General features: G+C 36.8%; 2 protein-coding genes across 2 annotated transcripts; both read left to right on the top strand.

The window, feature by feature from the left end:
* Positions 1–4,944: 4,944 nt before the first annotated feature.
* Positions 4,945–5,649, top strand: LOC123822231 (protein FAM177A1-like). The gene has a single exon (XM_045844207.1). The coding sequence runs from the start codon at positions 4,945–4,947 to the stop codon at positions 5,647–5,649; it is 705 nt and encodes a 234-aa protein (XP_045700163.1).
* A 4,015-nt stretch (positions 5,650–9,664) lies between these two features.
* CRISP2 (cysteine rich secretory protein 2) lies at positions 9,665–20,292 on the top strand. Its single transcript, XM_045843677.1, has 7 exons — positions 9,665–9,736; positions 10,894–11,010; positions 12,015–12,102; positions 15,202–15,347; positions 15,773–15,870; positions 17,774–17,862; positions 20,165–20,292. Exons 1-7 carry the CDS (start codon positions 9,668–9,670, stop codon positions 20,290–20,292), a joined length of 735 nt encoding a protein of 244 aa, XP_045699633.1. The 5' UTR covers positions 9,665–9,667.
* The last annotated feature ends 298 nt before the right edge of the window (positions 20,293–20,590 follow it).

Genomic DNA, 20,590 nt, shown 5'->3' with positions numbered 1-20,590 from the left:
TAACAACAAAAGGTCAGGATACTTTTATGCGAAGGGAATAGTGAGTGCAAAATTGCTGAGGTATGAATAAATCTGGTATATTTAAGGGAAGTCAAGAAGCCTAGAATGGATGAGTGCAGTGAGCAAGGTAAAGATAATGTTGAAAAGGAGTCAGAGCACAAATTTAGTCACATGGTGCCCTCTAGGGCAGGTAAAGAATTGTGATACTACTATAAGTAAGCAGTGAGATAAATTGTAAGAGGACAAAATAAAGCAAAAAAGTCTTTAAGAGACTAAAAGACAGATAAAGCTAAATTTCACTAGATTCTAAGTGGGTTTTTATATATATGTACTTATACTCATATGTCTATCATATATATTCCACAATTAATTTCAGGTTATTTTTGTTTATATCATGACAGGAAATGAGACAACTATTTCTATCTCAGGCTAGTATTACCTTATACCAAAGCCAAAGGCATCACAAGAAAAGGAAACTATAGGCTCTTATTTCTCATGAACATAGTTGAAACATATAGAAAGTATTACACATCATGACAAAGTAAGGTGGTCCCAGTATAAAAGGTTGTTTCAACATTCAAAATCAATTAATACCATATTAATAAAATATCATCATACAAGATGCAAAAATGCACTGAACAAAATTCAGCACTTTCATTAAAACAATTTTCAGAAAACTAGAAATAGAAGGTAACTTCATCTTAACAAGGAACATCTAACAAAATCTTCTAGCTAACATTGTACTTAGTGATTGACTGAATGCTTTCTTTTTATATTACTTTAGAGGTAAGTACATGATTCTAGTACTTTTCAACCTGGAATCCGCTATAAGAAATAAAGCAAGGATGCAAATTTGTACCACATGGTTCACATTCTAAGTTTACAGCCAATGCAATAAAATATAGGAAGATAAATTAAAGGTATATAGATTAGAAAGGTAGAAACTCTTTACTTGCAGATTAAAATGACTTTCCTTGTAGAAAATCCAAATGATTCCATAAAAAACAACTACTAGTACTAATAAGCAAGTTCAGCACAGTAACCAGATTACAAGGCAGAATGTGGAGCATCTTACAAATAAAGAACAGGACAAGAATTACAGTGGGCTTCTCATCAGAATCCATGCAGGAATCCAGTTTTTTCAAATCTCAGGCATCTAGACCACTGCTCCTTTCGGATCAGCACCAGGCAACCTTGGATTTTGCATGAGTGTGTAAACACACCTGCACTGTTCCTGTCAGTAATGAAGAGGAAGTTTCCATTTGCTTTCCAGCATGTATAGAATCTAAACCTATAAGCTTTTTTAAATCTAGATTTGCCCTCTGTACCATATTTTTCAACACTTTTTTTTTCTTCACATGCCGCCCTTTTGTCCTACTTCTACTACTCTAAAATTAATATGGGAAATTGTCACCACACTTTTATTTTTCCCAACACCAATATCTGAGCTCCACAAATCACCTTGCACAGTGCTATCAGGTAGCTTTCTTGAAGTAATACTTGATCATGTAATTTCCCAACTCTCTACACATCAGTGAAATTATTACTTTCCCATGTTATACAAGGAAGCAAATCTCCTTAGACTTCTATACAGTTTCCACAACATTTTCTAGAGCCTATCATTCTGATAATATCAACTCACAAAACTCTCAATTGCTGTACATTTTTCCTGTTTTAATTTAGCACTAACCTGCACTACCCAGTAAGTTCATATGTATTTATCAATATCTTTCCCACAGGACTACACATCTTAGAAAAGAGAGATGGCATGTCCTTTTCTCTGCATTACCTAAAAATCTAAGCTAGGTCAATATATATTCACATCACTAATCTTTACAAACTGCCACCTATGTAACTAATATTGTGTTAAGCTTTGGAAATATAGCAATAATCAAGAGAAACATAGTCAATTTATCAAATACAGGTGTGGGCAAAATAGGTTTGCAGTTGTGAGTAAATGAAACATAGTTTATTCTAATATTATTATTTATGAGTTGTTATATTATTTTCCACACTAACAACTTTATACCTACTTTGGCCCACCCCTGTACATGTGCACTGACATTATCTGTCACTACGGTACTCAAGTTGCTCTCATTCTGGCATTTTCCATAGGAACAAGTAATAATCTTGGAGGTATCATGCCTCCAAGAATGGAAAGTAGGATATTCACAGTAAATTACAGAGTACTATAGGATAATAATGGATTGTTTTGCTCTAGAAAAAGAACAACATACCAAACAATTCTTTCTCTAAAAGATGAGCAGCAATTTTATGGCTACAACTATTTGAAATGTTAAATTAATAATCCAAACAAAATATGGTGAGAAACATAAATATAGCAGCAAAAGAGATCCGGGGATGGATTTTATAAGCATTTAGAAATGACAACTCAGGAGTTAACTTTGATTTAATGTAACCATAAGAGTAAAGCAATACAGGATGACTTCTAAATTCCAAGATTTTTTAGTCAATTGTAATTGAACTGAAATGGGAGAGAAGAACTAAAATGATGTCTGTGCATTTGTCACTTGGAATTTTAACATTGCAAAGGGAAAATGGCACTCAGCACCATGCAACTACACAAAGATAGAATTGTGCCTCCATGAGTCTCAAAGGGTTGAAATTTCAAGCCTCTTGGCATTGGGTACACAGAGCTAACGTGTGATGGATGGTAATCCTTGGTTTCACATCTTTTGACCCAACCCATCTTCTAAGTAATAAATTAACTCATTTCCTTAAATCTTGAAAACAGCTGAGCACAGAAGAAAATGCATCTAATTTATCCGCCTTCTTCGAAGAGAGGCAACAGATCTTGCACCAACGCCCTATATAAACCTGCCTAACTTGAAGCCAGTGGCCTTGGATTAGGAATTCTAGACATTTTCTTAAAATGTGTTCATTTCACGCTCCTTGGATTTCCTGACCACAGAACAATTATGGAAATCAAAAAGCAGGACCAAGATAGGAGGTGTTTATGAGCAAGCCTGCAAACGCCAATTTTATCTGTTGGAACCTTGAGTGCATTATTCACACTACCCTGGCATTGCTCTGAAAACCTAAGTATCTATAGAATTTTCCAATCTGCTTTTTAAATCCTGCCCCATGTTAACTCAGAAGACCTTGTTCGTCAAGGGACACCCCCCTTTCAGCCACGCCCCGGGCATTTCAAATCCTGATATATATCCAGCCTTGTACTGTTCAGGTATGTGAACAGACACGTGCCTTCCTCATTAAGTAATGATAATGAGAGAAGAAGGAGAACTCTGCTTTTTACAAGGGACAGTGTGTAGGATTTTCTCCGGTGTAGCCCTCGAGGGAGCTGCGCACGTTGCAGGAAGAACTCAGCGGCTGACATCACACTGAAGGCACAAAGCCCTGTGACGTCATGCACACACGTGGCTGGCTGGGTGTTTTACACGTGCTGTAGGCGGGGCCAGCTGCAGCTTGACTGTGGCTCTGCCCAAGGCAAGAAGATCTGGGCGCTGGAGCCTGGGTAGGAAGTACAGCAGACTGGGAAACTGGAAATGACCAGGGTTGCAGAGGTTGGGTAAAGACAGAGGAGGGAAAGGTCTGTGAGGTTGGTGAGGGGTCTTCTGATCCTTCGTGCTTCTTCTGGCGCTCTGGTGCACATCGTTGTCTGAACTGGTGCATAGGGTGCAATGTTTCCTTGTGTTGATTAGTGAGAATCCAGCAAAGACTTCCAGCATTCTTCTTTACGTCTATCCTATAGAAACTCTTTACCTATCTTAAAAGATAAATCATTCTTTTCACTTGATAAGCTCTGAGTCATAGCAGAAGCCTGGAGTCATTTCTAAATCTGGCCTTTCATAGTGTCAAAGTGAGAACTTTAGATCCTTATGTTTTGAATGCTGTAAATTGTGACTGTTGAATCTTTGGGACTTCATGTCATCTACTCTTTTCCAGGAAAAGACATGAAGAGAAATAAAGGCATGGCCTCGAATCTGTGTTTTAAATGCTCACTATGTGAGCAAATACTTACAGAATTTATCTTCTAAAGAGTATGTGAGTTAGAGGCCTAGATAAGGAGATGGGAATCTTGAAAATACGCTGTGATATTCCAAGGAAGTCAACCAATGCAATCCTTTTCTTAGTATTCAAGTAAAATACCAGGACATCAAAACAACCTGATCTCAGAAGGCAATTATGGTCTTAATGATGAGATCAAATTAATACAGTGAAGTATTAGAGACCAATACTGAACAGCTGTGTCAAGTTTTAAGTTTACCACAGAGATTATTTGATTATACCTATTCTTCACATCCTTATTTTAAACATCCTCTTATTGCCTGTTCCAGGGTTGTGGAACTATACACCATGCTCCACCTGTAGACCCCCCAGCAGAACCATCAGATCCTGGTTTTAAAACACCTGCAACAAAGGGCACAGTGCTTTTCTATTAGTAAGTAATGAGAGGGGAAAATGCCAGCCAGCCTTTTCAATTCTCTATGAATATGGGTTTAAAGGAATAAAATATGATCTTTTTTTCTGTAAGTATACTCTCACTGAAAATGTTATTGCTGTCACTGATGCAACAAAGATAATTATAGATTGGGTGAGTTAGGTGTGGGGAGAGGGCCAGGAAGGGGTATGTGGTATTATGATCTGTTGAATGATGGGAATCATGGGTCATCTAATGCAAACCTATTGAATGATTGAGCTTTATAAACTCTTCAGGCTTGTGTATGTCTTTCAATGAGCTGATAAGGATACATTAGCCAAGTGTTAGATCATTTTCCTAAAGTTAACAAGGAGATCTCTGCTAGAACTGGGCCTTACATATTAGAACCTTTTATTTGAATATGCTGATTTTTTTTCTATGACACTTGGAATTATAAACACTTAAAAACACAAGTCTTGGTTATGGGTGAGTCCCACTTCCAAACTTCGGGCTCTGTCCATGGCTGGGTGGGGAAGTGGAGGATGGAAGTGGGCTTATCAGCCATTACGTTCTATCTAGCCAGCACCAGCAGCCCTGTGGTGGTGACAACGATGGACCTGGAGCCAGTGAGCTCTTCAGAAGGAGGAGAAGGGGTCACAGTCTTGGGAGCTGCTGCCATGCAGGCATTCAGGGATGCGGCATGGCAAAAGAGTAAGGAAAAAGGCTTTGGAAATGTAGAGCTGGGAGTCACCAGGACAGAGAAGAAAGTCCCAACGAGAGTCATCCACTTTGTTAGTGGTGAAACAATGGAAGAATACAGCACAGACGAAGATGATGTTGATGGTCTGGAAAAGAAAGATGGTTTGCCTACTGTTGATCTGAAAAAGCTTACCTGGGGCCGCTATTTATGCTTCCACATGCACCGTGCCACTACATCAACCCTCTTGGTATGTGACTTTCTTGGAAAGAAGATTGCATCTGTTTTTGGCATGAGCAACCTAAGGCACCAATACACCATTGATACATGTTACCATATGAAGAGGGAGGAGGGAAAGGAAGAAGACAGGATGTCTGAAGAAGTAGAAAAACAATACCAACAGAATGAACTCCAGGCTGATTCCACTGTTCAGACAGATCAACCAGAAACAGTGATATCCAGTTTATTCGTGAATCTCAATTTTGAAATGGAGGAAGATTGTGAAGTAATTACAGAAAGCAAACAAAATTCAGTCTCTGTCCCTCCATAAAGTGAAATGACTCTCAAACTTCAAACCCTAAGGGGGTTTTTATACCAGGAACGTTCACATTCTCTAGTCAGTGGGACTTAATATGTTAGTTATTATCTGGAAAGGGGAAAATGTTTCTTTATTCTTAGGCTCTATCCAGCAAAAGTCAGATCTGAAATTTGGATATTTGTGTTATGCTTTTACTGTGTGTAAAATTAGTTCTTTGGTTTTAAAATGATTTTTATAAAAAAGTTAAGGACATTTTTACAGCCCTAACTTCCAATTAAAAAGAATTACATTATCAAGCTTGTCTGTTATTTGTGTTTGTAAGAAAAAAAGTAGGGAAGTTGCTGATAAAGGCTAATCAAAGTTGATTTTCCTAATCTCAGATGAAAATGAGGATTTTCCCCCTAAACATTTTATACTATATCTTTATATTTGTGTATCTAACCATTAATTTTATAGGATGGTTCATTGAGTGTGTAATAAAAGGAGCAAGTTAAAACACTTTGAATTTTCTTTCCTCAAGAATAGCTTTATTTTATAGGAAAGGTGATTGAGTTCCTAACACTAACTTTTAAGATGGGATTTTTTTTTAAATGCAGGTTACTTAATCTTGTATTCTCTTTTCAGTAGTTACTCAAATTAAATAACTAACTTTGAACAAAATGCTAAAAATACTAGTTATTGAATAAATTTATTAATGTACTTTTTTCAAGTGGTAATACCTAGTGATTATCCACGTGGCATCCTGGTTATGAGCCAAATAGTTGCAGGGAGGGGGTGTGCAACAGAGGGACAGGTGTGAAGACTTAATCTTTCAGAGCCTCACTGTTAATTAAATTTTGCACAAGGTGCCATGGTAGCATAATGAAGGTACGTGTCATTCACCATTTCAAAGTAACAACAGTAAAGTGGACAGTTTACCTGACCCAGGTTGGCCTTCTCTCTACTCACTGTGCTCTTAGCCAAGCTTACAAAAGTATAGTATGGAACTAACTTTGAAAATATTTCTAAATATGTGTTCAGAATCTTATGAGGTATCTGTATGACTTTGATTTATAGCTGTCAGTAAAGAAGAACACGTGTCATATTTCAGATATTACTGCTCTTAAAAGCCCCTTCACAAATATAGGGAGTTTTTGGAAGTTAATAGTTGCTAATAGCCATCTAAACAGCATTAAGTTTTCAATCTTAAATGTATCTATATAAAATACAAAAAACTGACAACATAGATACAGTGGGCCTATTATGGAAGTCTGTTACCAATTAAGTGGAATTTGGAGAATTTATGACAGATGATTCTTTACTAGGAATCATTGGTTACATAGATTCATGGTGGGATGATTCATGACATGTGATATAATCTTTTGGTTATGGGTGTAAACTCTACATACTTTAGTCCCCTTTAGGATTTATCATCAGGTTATGTAATTGATGTCCCTGTGAGTTATGGTTTATAATAGCTCTACCGCATGCAAACCTGATGTCTTCCCTCTAGTTTGTTTTTAATTTCATTGGAGATAGTGCTTTCCACTCAGATATTTGGCTGTCTAGTGGAGGCATGCATATATAAAGTTCATTTGAATATTCTCTCCCTGGAGGTACTAAAAGAAAACTAGGAATGTGGAGGATACCGGCCAGCAGTATCCATCTTGGCTGCGGATGCTCGTCGAAACATGCTAAAAACATACACAGAGACAACCAGGTCCTGTGGGGGAATAGGGACAGAAGGGCCACTCCTCACATGGGGAGCGCCTTGGCCACCCTCTCTCCTGGAGGGCACCACTTGGCCACTCTCTCTCCTGGAGGCTGCCATGGCCACTCCCTCTCGTGGGGAGCGCCCCGTGTCCATACCCAAGCAGATTTTTATTGAGAAAACAGACTGAGTTTGTGGATTCACAGTCTGGCAGAAAAGATCAAAAGAAGTAGGTGACTTACAAAGGTGCAGACAGAACCCCTGCTGTGATTCTGGGCAGAGATTGGGGTTTTATCTAACAGGGCTCAAAGGGCAGTTTCGGTTTCCTGTCTGTGCCTTTCAAATTCCAAGCTAATAACATCCTCCAGCAAACAGATCTCACAGGATCTTGCCTATTCTATGTCCCAGGCCTGATTACCCCAGGGGTTCACCGTTTTTGGTCTGAGCTGTTTTGCCCCTGCAGGCCTGAGAAGGGCAGGAGACAGAGGCAGCCAGGAGACTTGGATTTCTCACACCCAAGAACAAAGACTCAGGCTTTGACAAAGCCAAAGGGGGTAGGGGTTGATGTTGATCACCCCGTTATTTCTACAGCCCCGTGAATCTTGTCCCTGTCATTCCTTCATGAACGCATCTGTCTTAGATTCATTCTCTATCCAAGAGAATTGTTACCCGTCATTGACTGCCGTTCAAGCATGAAAAGGAATGAGGCATATGAACAGGCAGCGTTCATGCCAGGGAAATAAGTTTTGTCTCCTTCAGTGGCTCCTGGTTCAGAGGTCTTTCACTCAGCCTAAGTCACGGGGGGTTACAGCTTCCTGAGACCAGGCAGGGCAGTCCCCAACATAGCAACTTATCTGATTATAGTAAAAAAAGGTAATGACTTATGAAGGTTTTATGTCTAATTTCATTTTATTTACTTGTCCAACAGTGGCCCATTTGTAATGTTTACATAGTTATACATTGTGCCTTAAACTTTTATATTTTAATTTACTCAAACTATAAAATTTCCCATAAGTACAAAAAATAAAATAAAATAAAATAAACACAGGTCTTATAAACACTTCTAAAATAAATTGATGACTTAATCAAATAACATGCATTTATGGAAGATCTTATGAGCTCAGAAAATGACCACTCGTTGTAAAGGGTAATAATGAAAATATTGATAATTTCCATTTATTGAGTATTCTATGCCATGCATTTTATTAGGTGCTCTATGTATATTATGCCTTTTAGTTTTCAAAGCAAACCTATTATAAGACAATCCATATTTTACAGAAGAGAAAATTGAATCTCTCAGAGGGTTTCTCAGCACTAATGTTTTTAAAAACTATGTTCTTCACCAATAAGACATAGAAAGTTGTTAATTAAGAAATAAATGTCACAGAAAGCTGAGCCACAAGAGTTCAGCTGCAGGGTAGGGTCCTGGTTACCTTTGCAATGATTAACCTGCCTGGAGCAGTTTTTATGAAAATACTAGACCAAAAGCAACATCCAAATTTTAGCATTCCTGAGAAGAGATGGCTGGTTAGGGAAGAAAGGAATGCTTTACTTATTTAGATTAAAGCTAAATGGAAACCAAATAATGTCAAAAAACAATGTCAGACAACTGGCAATGAAATTGAAAGCTATTGGTGTAAAAAATTCTGTTCCAAAACTTCTTGACTTAGATTTACTTGGGCAACCAGAATGTGCTAAAACAAAGATAAGTATAATATATATTGTGTGCTAACCTTCCCTCCACCTTCTTTCTTCTGTCAGATAAAGAATGTACTTCATCTTGCTTTGAGAACCAAGTATAAGTGATAATTCATTTATTTTAAAGTGAACATTTTATTTGTCAGTCATTTTTATTTTGCCAATGGTAAAATGGTATATTTAATCCATCCATGTTTTTCATAACTTTATGTTTAATTTTTACTGAGAGAATAATCTCAAGTAAATTTTACTTTTTTCTCAGTCTATCAAATTGAAACCTCAATGAATTCTTTATATTTCATTCTAAAAGAGATAATATAAATAATTCCCATGTGTATGACTTTGAAACAATTGAATGAGAAGTATCTTTAACAGTAATATAAGAGTATGACAATCTGTATTATATATATTTCAAGGGCATCAGTCATGTTCTTCAGTTTATATTTTATTATCCCTATCAGAGACAAGGTTGGTTCCACTATGATTTTACTGGTACCCTATGACAATCTTCTCTGGTTACATTATGAATCTGGAGATTGCAGTTGCTTTGAGATGACCACGGTCATCACATTGGTTTCCCCTCTTAGCCCACAAACTGATGTTCAATGCAGACCTTTGTTCTCTTTGACTTAGTTCCCAGCAATGGCTTTATTCCCAGTGGTGGTGTTTCTGGCTGCTGTGCTGCTTCCATCCTTACCTGCAGAAAAAAAGGTAACTTGGAGTGGAAAATCTTCCCAGAGCTATTCAAGCAACTTTGTGGGATGGCAAGGCACTTGAAGAGTAGAAAAGAGAAAGAGTGTCTGGCATATCACAAAGTACTCACTGGTTGCTCAGAGCATTTATCATCATTATCTAGATGAAAATTTAAGGCTGTGCTGTGAAATATGTAGCTACTGTCTCATGTGGCTATTGACAGCTGAAATGTGGCTTGTCCAAAATAAGATGTACTGTAAGTGTACTATACGTACCAGATTTCAAAGATTTTATACAAAAAAGAAGAGGTAAATATCACATTAATTGTTTTTATATTAAGTACATGATGCAATAATGTTTTAGATCATTGTAAATTTCAGCCATTCATTTGTGTAACCCTCATGGAACAACACCCACATTTTCCTCTGCCTTCAGACTCAAAGCCCCACACTCCCACACACAAGGACAAACCAGAAAATAGCAACACCTGATTTAATACTTTAATTAAACTTCTGTTAATAAAATAAAAAAGTCAGCAATAGTCCATTAATTGGATGGTTTTGCTTCCTCCAAATGCCTCAGAGATTGTTTAATATTGCAAAGCTGTCTTATGACTGACTTCATATAATCTAACCACAATAGGTAGAATGAATTTTCTAGAATTTTGAATGCACTTCCACGGAGCCTAAACATTCTTTCCCTAAAGTATTCTAAATACATTCTGTCTCTAAATACAGATAACCATGTCAGGTCACATTTCCCTCAAAGTTGGGATGAACCTTGAGCCACACCCTTATTCCCCCTGATGCAGCCTGATTAAATGTAAATGAATATATCTTAATGTTCCTATTGTGTACCTTTGTAATTTTAAATATTATCACTTGTATATCATATTGAGTTCCCTTGAAGTCAGAAATGGGCATTTTTGGCCTTAAAGGATTTGTAAAAATTGTCATGTCATGAATTACATTTTTATTCTCAAAGCTTCAAATTCCTCCCTTGCTATTTGTCATAGCTTTGGCTAAGATTCATTGGCAATGCTTTGCAACTAATATGGTTTAAACTGAACACTTTTTAAAGTGATCCTTGCTTCCTTGAATTAATTATTCAATATTATATGTTTAAAAATTTCAAAAATGTCATTATAAAAAAATTCTAATTTTATTTCTTTTTAGGATCCAGCCTTTTCTTCTTTGTTAACCTCTCAAGCGCAAATACAAAGAGAGATTGTAAATAAACACAATGAATTAAGGAAATCAGTCTCTCCACCTGCCAGCAACATGCTCAAGATGGTAAGAGGCAGTAATATAAGGAAAGTGGTAGGGACAAGTGGTGAGATCAGGAAGCTGGTAATTGGTGTTCGCTACCAGCTTTGTGCCTTACAACATTCTGCTCCTGTTTTGCTATTTCATCTGAGCTGTGTTATGGGCAGGAAAGAAATTCTTAATTTTATTTTATACTAGTTAAATAACTCATCAAAATTGGGCTATAAAGTTTGGAAGGCAGAATTAGAGGCCAAATCTTCAGGCATCAAATGTGAAGCTGTTACTTTTTTTTCTTTGCTATTTTTTCCTAGCTTAAAATAAATCCTGTTTCTTTCAAGATCAGTGTCATTTAGGGTAAATAGTCCACTTTCCAAGGCGTAGTCCCCGAAAGCTAAATATCTCCTGTATGAAATCAATAGGCTACAAATGGTGTCGGGAATAATCTAGGCCAGTTTATTACTACTATTGAAATGTAGTTATAATTATAATACTTTACATGTTGGTCACTATTTAGAATAGCACCATTACTGAAAATCCTGACCTGTGGCTGTTGTGTGATCATAGTCAGATATTATTGTGTTAGACTTTCGTTGGACATGCTACCTATAGGCTGTTTTTGTGGGAAACTGGCACCTCAGCAGATAAAGACACACCAAACAAAGTATATTTTAAGACCTAAGACCAGTGACAAATAAATTATATATCTACAGAAGTTTTTTTTTTTTTTTAATCCTCCTGGGAGGGCATGCTTACTGATTTTAGAGAGAGAGGAAGGAAGAGAAAGTGAAAGAGAAACATTGATGTGAGAGAGGTACATCAATCGGTTGCCTCTTGTACACACACACCCTGAGCAGGGGGCAAACCCTCAACCTTTCTGCTTATGGTGGGATGCTCCAACCAACCGAGCCACACCAGCCAGGGCTCTACAGAAGTATTGAGGTAGTACAGGTTAATCTACCAATCAGATTATAATGCATATGCTTTTTTGGAGTTGAATACTTAAGTGTATTTTTTTTTCTTATAATGCTTAGGAATGGAGCACAGAAGCAACAGCAAATGCCCAAAAATGGGCAAACAAGTGCACTTTACAACATAGTAATGCAGAGGACCGAAAAACCAGTATGTACGTTAGTAGCCATTTGTTGAATAAATGAAGAAATAAAATAGCAGTGGACAAATAAAATAGAATGGACCATACCAGGGTCTTGCATTAAGACTGTGAATAAATGTTGCTTCTATTTGTCTTTTTGAAATCAAAGTACCTGTATATAGAGAAATGTGATAAGTACCATTTTGTGCTTATAGATGGTTCATGTTATGCAAATAATTTCTCAGTCATTTGTTCCTTTCAACCAGCTCAGGAATAAGTAGGTCATGCATCACCATTTTTTAAATTTTAAAGATTAGAAAACTAGGACTTGACAGGAATGACTTACCTGAGAACACAACCTGAAGTAGTGACATATACTGGAAACTTAACCAGGCTCTCTGATTTCTAATCCACTGCCCTTTTATGATATTGTGTAGCCACTTTGCACTCTGAAATCTATTAATTTCATATTCATAAAATATATTGAATTATGTGGAACTGTTCCTGATTTTTTCTTTAAAAAATACTAAACTTTTTAAAAGCAGGATAAATATTTGGGATATGTTCAATCATTTCAAATTTTTAATAGCAGAAAGTCAAGTATCTTATATGAATTTGTGCCTATAATGCATAGTGTAATATATTAGATTCAAAAAACACAGAAGACATATCTTATAAAGCATAAAAATACTGAAAGGGAAAACACTTGTATGCATAAACCTTACATGCAATATTTATTTACATTATCAAACATTATAATGCATGATATCAAACATAATATCACTATGTATAGGCAAGCTCAGTTTGAAAGTAGTGAATAATTTACTTGTAATTTCAGTAGAGCTGTTATTGTTTGTATTGTTGTTGCTCACATTATAATGAAATTATGAAGAGAGAAAACTGTATTCAGCACAAGACTGAAAACCAAATGGTCTTAAAGTTCCAAGTCTATGGTTAGAGTTTTAATTTCTCTCCTCCACTATTAAAGAAGATATCTAAGAATATTTTATACTCTAAATAGCATGTAAAGATTAAATTTCTAGCCAACAAATGATAAACATTAAATGAAAGCTTGAAAAGATAGGGAAAACTTTCTGGGCTGCAAGAAACTTCTTTATTTTTCTAATTAATTTTATTATTTAAGAACACTTAACATGAGATCTACCCTTTAAACAACTTTAAGTGTACCATACACCATTGTTGTATTGCTGTACAACATTGTACAGCAATGTTGTACAATGGTACAAAGGTACAATGCTGTACGCTTTTTCATCATTCATAACTCGGGCTTCATGCCCATGGATTAGGAATTCCCCACTTCCCTCTCCTACCAGCCCCATCAACCACCATTCCACTCTTTGACTCTGTCAATTTGAGTATTTTAGTAGTTTCATGTAAGTAAAGGCATTCAGTAGTCATCTTTCTGTGGCTCATTTCACTTGTCCTCAGGTTCATCCATGTTGTCACATGTTGCAGAATGTCTTACTTTTTAAAGGATGAATAGTGTTGCATTTTATACACACACATGAGGCAGCCCCCAGAAATCATAGATCCTTGGATGTTCCATTCAATTCCTTCTCTCCCCAGGGAGAAGCTAGGAGCTGAGATTTTTTGCCTGTTCACTTTGTGCTGGACCAGAAAGAGAAACTGTGGCTACTGCCAGCCAAACCCCTGCCTCTGTTTTCAATAGCCCTGGGCAGCTAGATTATGCTAGGTCTTGTTAGCATTTCCAAATAGGCAAGTCAGAAGCCATTCCTTCAGGCAGGCTCTGGAAATTCGAGGCATTGAATGTCCAGACAAACTCTTTTATTCCTGTGGGGAGGAGCAAGCAGCTGTGGTTTTTGTCTGCTTGTCATGTGCTGAACTGGAAAGAGGATCTATGGCATCTACCAAACCTTCTCTCTTCTTCCCCAGAGGGAAAGACTGTGCCAACCCCATCAAACATCTAAGAATGGCAAGACAGATGCCAACTCTTTGGGTAGCCTTGGCAAAATTGGAACATTAAATGCACTGATCAACACTATGCCTCCCATAGAAAAAGCTGAGAGCAAAGATTTTTTATTTTCTTGCTCTGAACTGAGCCAAAGAGACAATTATGGTGTCTCCCAGCCCAAGCCACCATATTGATTATCCTTCAGGTGAATAGCCTGAACCTGACACTCAAGGCTCCAAGACAACCAAAACAGAAGCCAGCCCTCTAGGAAGTCCCCTCGGAAAAGTTGGGATGTGGGACATATAAACCAAATTGTTGCCTCCCCTGGGAGAAGCTGGAAGATGGGAGGGTATCTTCCTGTGCTGAGAGTAGAGCTTCTAGCAAGTGTTCCATTCCAATCTCCCTACAGGCTTCATTGAGCCTGGCTTCATATTCTACTATATATAGGAGCTTTTCAATGAGCTTTGGGGTTTCTCACAAGGGCAATTCATTCATTAACTGTTGTTGGATCAGTGTGTTGAAGGCAAGAAAGTCCAGGCTTCCTATTTCATCAGTCTTGCTGATGTCATCCTCTGCAAGGTCTTTCTTGCCTTACTCTCTGAGGGGGACTTGACCTTGTGACATTCTTATTTACTGATAAGGGAAGATACAAAGTTTTGAAAACTGCCAATCCTCCTGCTGTCAGTTGTTTTTTGTTTGGGGTCTTAAAGACTGCTCATAGAGCTTTTACCTTTGAAGTTTGACACAAAATCATAATCATAAACATTTGTTTAGGGTTCTGTATGTGAAAAATCTCTGGTAAGGGTGGTCATGAGGAGGAAAGAAAGATTAAAAGTTGGTTGGTGCCTTTTACAAGCTCATAATACAAAGCTAAGAGTACATGAGGCATTGCACACATGAAGCATTTAGCACGAGAAAGAGTGCATCTTTGACAATCCAGAGGAAGGAAAGAAGAATGAGGTCTTCTCAACCTATTCAAGTTTTGTATGTTGAGGTCAGCTTCACTGTGATAGGCAGACCTGTGTTCTATACAACATTCTAGCTGATAAAGAATTGAACCACCTTTTTTATGTATTAATTTTAGTCAACATTAGCAAGTATGGGCACAGTAGAAGGCAACACCCTGGTGTTCCTATAGTGGATTTCTTTTGCCATTGCAGCTATATCGCTTTCTTCATGATCTATTCCTTCATAGGTACAAAATGTGGTGAGAATCTCTTTATGTCGACCGACCCTACTGCCTGGTCCAATGCAATCCAAAACTGGTATGATGAGAGCCAAAATTTTGTCTACGGTGTAGGACCAAAGAGTTCCAGTGCAGTTGTTGGACATTATACCCAGGTAAAGGGAGCAAATGAAAATACTTCTGCCACAAATGCTCTAATATAGAAAGCTTCTCTAATTTATGACTATCTCCAGTGTTTAATTTGGGGGAATGGGCCTGAATAGGTACAATATAGTCCTGGTGCTGGGCTGGCACTTTATCTAGAGCTGTCATTTTTTCCCCATGACCTGCAAAACTCTTGGTTGGGAAGTGCACTCTGTATTTCTGCAACATGATATATGAATAAAGCACTAAATTTACATAAAAATTTAATATTTTTAAAGTTTGTGATTTTGTTACAATAATTTAAATATTTCTATGAAATACATGGTTATAAGCTATAGTAGTAATATTTTTTCAAGCTTTTATTTGGTATTTGTTCTTTAATATTTTCTCTCTTTTTTTTACTGCATTCTCTATATACTCCTTTATGGTTTTGTAGGTTGTTTGGTACTCATCTTACCGTGTTGGATGTGGAGTTGCCTTTTGTCCCAATCAAGACAGTCTAAAATACTACTATGTCTGCCAGTATTGTCCTGCGTGAGTATACACTTTAGAGTTTAAATCAATAATTTCATCTGCAATTTAATATTTTTAAATTCTCATATATTAAACAAATAGGAATAAAAATATGTTCCAGTGAATGGTAGGAATAAATCTTTGGAAATGCTTTTTTAAGGTGAGATACATTCAACTTATCAAAGAAGAGACTAAGTTCTCAAGTCCAAGTATAAAATCTGAAGCTCTCTTTCCTCAATTATAAAATGATGTCTTTTCTCTCAACTGCCTTTCCCTAGGGCTGAAGGTTATTCCATGAGTGTGTGGAATGTGCATTTCTCTAGATTTGGTATCATCAGTTCTTATTAATTTCACATTTTAAGAGGGTGGAAACTTGATGATTAAGCAAGGGGTGATAGTGCAGGGATCACAAATTGTGATTTCTGCCTTCTCTGCTAAAATGTTTCCACTTGTGTTTATTTAAAGGCCACTTACATTTTTACCATAAAAAATGATTTATTTTTTTGAGTTTCAAAGGTTTTCTAAGAAATTTTTAATATATTTTAGAGTCCAGAAAAAGTTAACATTGTCTTTGTTTCTCAGCAGTTTTCACACACATACACAATACGTTCATAAAAAACCATCCCATACTGTCTTGATTTATAGCAGGAAACATGCTGTTTCATCAAGCAATATGTTTGAAGTCATCCACAATAATCCCTATGAATATTTTCAAGACCTGATTTCAACGTATCTGTTAGCCCTGATTTCTTTTAATGTTTGTAATTCCTTATGACTAGAGGCAGGGGGACCCCCAAAACCACATTTCCCATAGGATTTATTTTGAGATTGTAGACAACCTGGGGATGTGGATCTCCCACTGGAGAAGTGTGGCCTCCAGACCCATTTGCCCACAAGCACCTATTAAGTCTTACAAAAAAAGAAATGAAAAGTCCGAGGAGAATGCATTCAAACTCACTGCCTGCCTGTGAGAGGGAAGGTATCTGAAATGAGGGGTGGCATGAATAATGAAGGAAAGCAGAGGTGACAGAACTTCCAGAACATTTTTATGTCTATTTTACAACTTTCCAAGGGCTCGCACACATGTAGTTCTATTCTGTGCAGGGAGACTGAGATTCAAGTGCATTCTTGGCCCATTTAACACTATGAGGATTAGGACTCCCACATGTTTTCAAATAAATTAACTGGACAATGAGATAATGATCATCAGAGAGTTACAAGTTAGTCTCTGTAAGGTGATTGCACCTTGGATATCCATGTTTATAAAATCTTTTAAAAACTAATGTTATTTTGTGTTAAACATAAAAATCACACACAGCCTCTAGAAACTTACACATTTCCCCAACACTCCCCTCCTCACAAACATAAGTACAAACACCACTAACTACTTAAATATCATTTCCCCTGTGTAGAAGTAAAAAAATGTATATACTTGAGCTTTACTGTCCCTAATTCATGTAAGAAAAATTATGGTATTTTATCATTTTTCAAATATAAATGATATTGTAACATTGAGTATTCTTTTTCGTACTGCAACCCCCAGCCCCCCGGGAGTTTCTCCTGACTGTCTAGGAGATATGTTCTTCCCCTCACCAGCACATCGGCTGCACTGCCTTACCAATTCGACCAAGTCTACTGGGAGATGAAGAGAGCATTAAAATATACTCTGAAAAATTTAGATGGTAGTTATCCCAATTTAGTTGTCCAACCTGCAGAATAATGGTCAAGGAGATGAGTCAGCATGTGAAGCATTTTCTTAATTTGGAGTTTATCTGAATTACACACTGGGAATTATATTTTTTCACTTTTGTTAACATATCTAAATATATTTAATAATTGCATATTTTGTGACTGATGTTACCCTTGGAGTATAAACTAAACAGCAAAGTGAAAAATATTTAACATTATGTATTTTAAATTTCAGTGGTAATAACATAAGTAAAAAGAACACCCCTTACCAACAAGGAACACCCTGTGCCAGTTGCCCTGGTGACTGTGACAACGGACTGTGCAGTAAGTTTAAAGTCATTAACCTGCTATGATAATAAAATGTTCATGTTTTATTTTCTTTTTGTGGATTAGCAAATTTCATAAAGCTACCATTTATGTAATGTCTTTATGCAAAAGACAAAGATTCCTCAACAGGATGTATAAGTAAACATTTTATACATTTTACTAACCTACATATTTTTGTAATAGAAAGAACATTACCATATCTAACATAATGAAATATCTACCATCAATGACTTTTGTGGCTATGCAGACCTCATTAACTACATATTTCTGGTAACTAGCTCATTTCATCGAAGTATCATTACACTACAGGTGGTAATTTGAAAGAATGAAAATGTATAAATCTATGGATGTGAGATGACTGGCTCAGTCTAGACAGGCACACTAAACATTGTTTCTTTTTTTAAGAGATATTATTTATTTATTTATTTATTTATTTATTTGTAGAGAGAGGTGAAGGGAGGGAGAAAGAGAAGGAGAGAGATATCAATGTGTGGTTGCTTCTCATACACCCCCTACTGGGGACCTGGCCTCCCGCAACCCAGGCATGTGCCCTGACTGAGAATCGGACAGGTGACCTTTAACATTACAGATGGGGCCCTGGCTGGTATGGCTCAGTGGATTGAGTGCCGGCCTGCAAATCAAAGGGTCACCGGTTCGATTCCTAGTCAGGGCACATGCCTGGGTTGCAGGCCAGGTCCCCAGTAAGGGGCATGCGAGAGGCAACCACACATTGATATTTCTCTCCCTCTCTTTCTCCCTTCCTTCCTCCGTCTCTAAAAATAAATAAGATCTTAAAAAAAAAAAGATTACAGATGGGTGTGCAACCCACTTAGCCACACCAGGCAGGACAAATATTGTTTCTTTTATGCTAATGTGTTCATCATGCTGATTACCACATTTTTATAGTATAATAGCAATCATAGTGTTTGACTTGATAAATGGTCACTGACCCTAAATAAGTAGTTTTGTGCACTTCTTAATGACAAAATCCAATGCACATATAATATTGGTTCATAGAACTCACAAACACATTGTTGCAAAAGGAGAGAATAAAATGTCATATATCATTTCTAAAGTTGTTATAAATAGAAGTAAAAAGTGTTGGCCTTTTATAGTTGGAATACTTTCATTAAAATTATGAACAATAGATTTAACTTACTCACTGAGAGTTTTACCTTTCAAGTGCATTCACTTTTAGTTAGCATTCTGATTGAATTATATAGCTATAATTCAGATATTGATGATATCAAAGCTATAAATCAAATTTTAAAAAGTTGAATCTTTATATCTTGACTGAATGCTATTTGCTAAGGAGATTGGAATTATCCTATTAGCAATAAGCAATTAACTGAAAGATTTTAAATCAAAGAGTGACAAGGTCAGAATGACATTTCATAAAAAACTTTCTAGCAATAGTAGGTAGAAACAATTGGATGGAAGCCAGCTAGAAAACTGTTAAAAAACATGGGTTTAAAAAAGTGGATGTCTTTACTGTGCTAATGGCAAAATAAATAAAGAAGAATGGACAGGGCTGAGAGCCCAGAAGAATAGCCAGTGTTGGTTACCTGTGCTGGTTGAATGTGGGTCAGAAGTAGAAAAGGAGATTAGATGGATTCATTTCTGGGCCTAAATCACTGAGGAGTCAGAGAGCCATTTCACTGAGATTATGGGAGGGATGTAGGAAGACAAAAGCCAAGAACCACCAGCCTTGTGGGTAGTATGATGAGTTTATTTTGGGATTTGTTGAGTTTGGGGTCCCCCGGGAACATTCAAGAAGAAACACCAGAAGGAAAGGGGGCATATCATCACTGTTTTACATCTTAATCTTCCTACAAAAATCACTTTCTCCAGAAAGGAAAGCATTAGAGTCTGAAGCCATGCTGTTCAATAGCATAAAAGGATGGAAATTATTAAGGAAATACATTTTTTATTTTATTTAATTTATAATAATTTAATTGAAATAGCTACATATGGCTAGTGGCTCCCATATTAGTGGCTCCCATGTCTACGGGTATACAGGGATTTACTTATATTGATCTTAGTTTCTTTGAAAAGGGGGAAAAGTAGGTCACTTAATTTTAGAGACGTGTTGCCAAGTTCAAAATTTTAAGTGATGGATTAAACAGTGAGCTCAACTAAAGCACCTTATTATGTCCCTCAAGAAGTGAAAAGCCCATCATAGTGTAAGAGACACTGACATACTTGTCCAACCCTACCCCCTATGCATTTTGAATGTATAACTTGTTTTGCTGCCACTAAGGAAAATGATAATAATGTAGCTAATCTGTTTTTCTTACAGCCAATAGTTGCCAGTATGAAGATCTCCTCAGTAACTGCGATTCTTTGAAGAAAACAGCTGGATGTGAACATGAATTGCTCAAGGAAAAGTGCAAGGCCACTTGCCAGTGTGAAAACAAAATTTACTGAAATACTCAATGTACCATGTGCAAGACTAAGTGGAGAAGGGCTGCATCATTTAGTTGACACATCCCAGAGGGGAAATTGTAGGCATGTTAGTTACAAATTTGATTTCAAATGGCAATGGATCTTTTTTTCTTGAATCTTCACAGAAAGCTCTTTCACACATCAATTTACAAAAGCAGCATAGTCTATAATGGCAACTTTGGACTTTGAGATAAACTTGGTACTTTAAACTTAATGAATCAAATCAAGTTGAAGATTTTTAAAGTTTTATAACCATAGGATTTAGATCACTAGAGTTTTG

This window comes from Phyllostomus hastatus, unplaced genomic scaffold (assembly GCF_019186645.2).
Source record: "Phyllostomus hastatus isolate PE091 unplaced genomic scaffold, TTU_PhHast_1.1 phas_contig_40, whole genome shotgun sequence".
Classification (NCBI taxonomy): Eukaryota; Metazoa; Chordata; class Mammalia; order Chiroptera; family Phyllostomidae; genus Phyllostomus; species Phyllostomus hastatus.
This window is presented reverse-complemented; position numbering and strand designations above follow the sequence as displayed.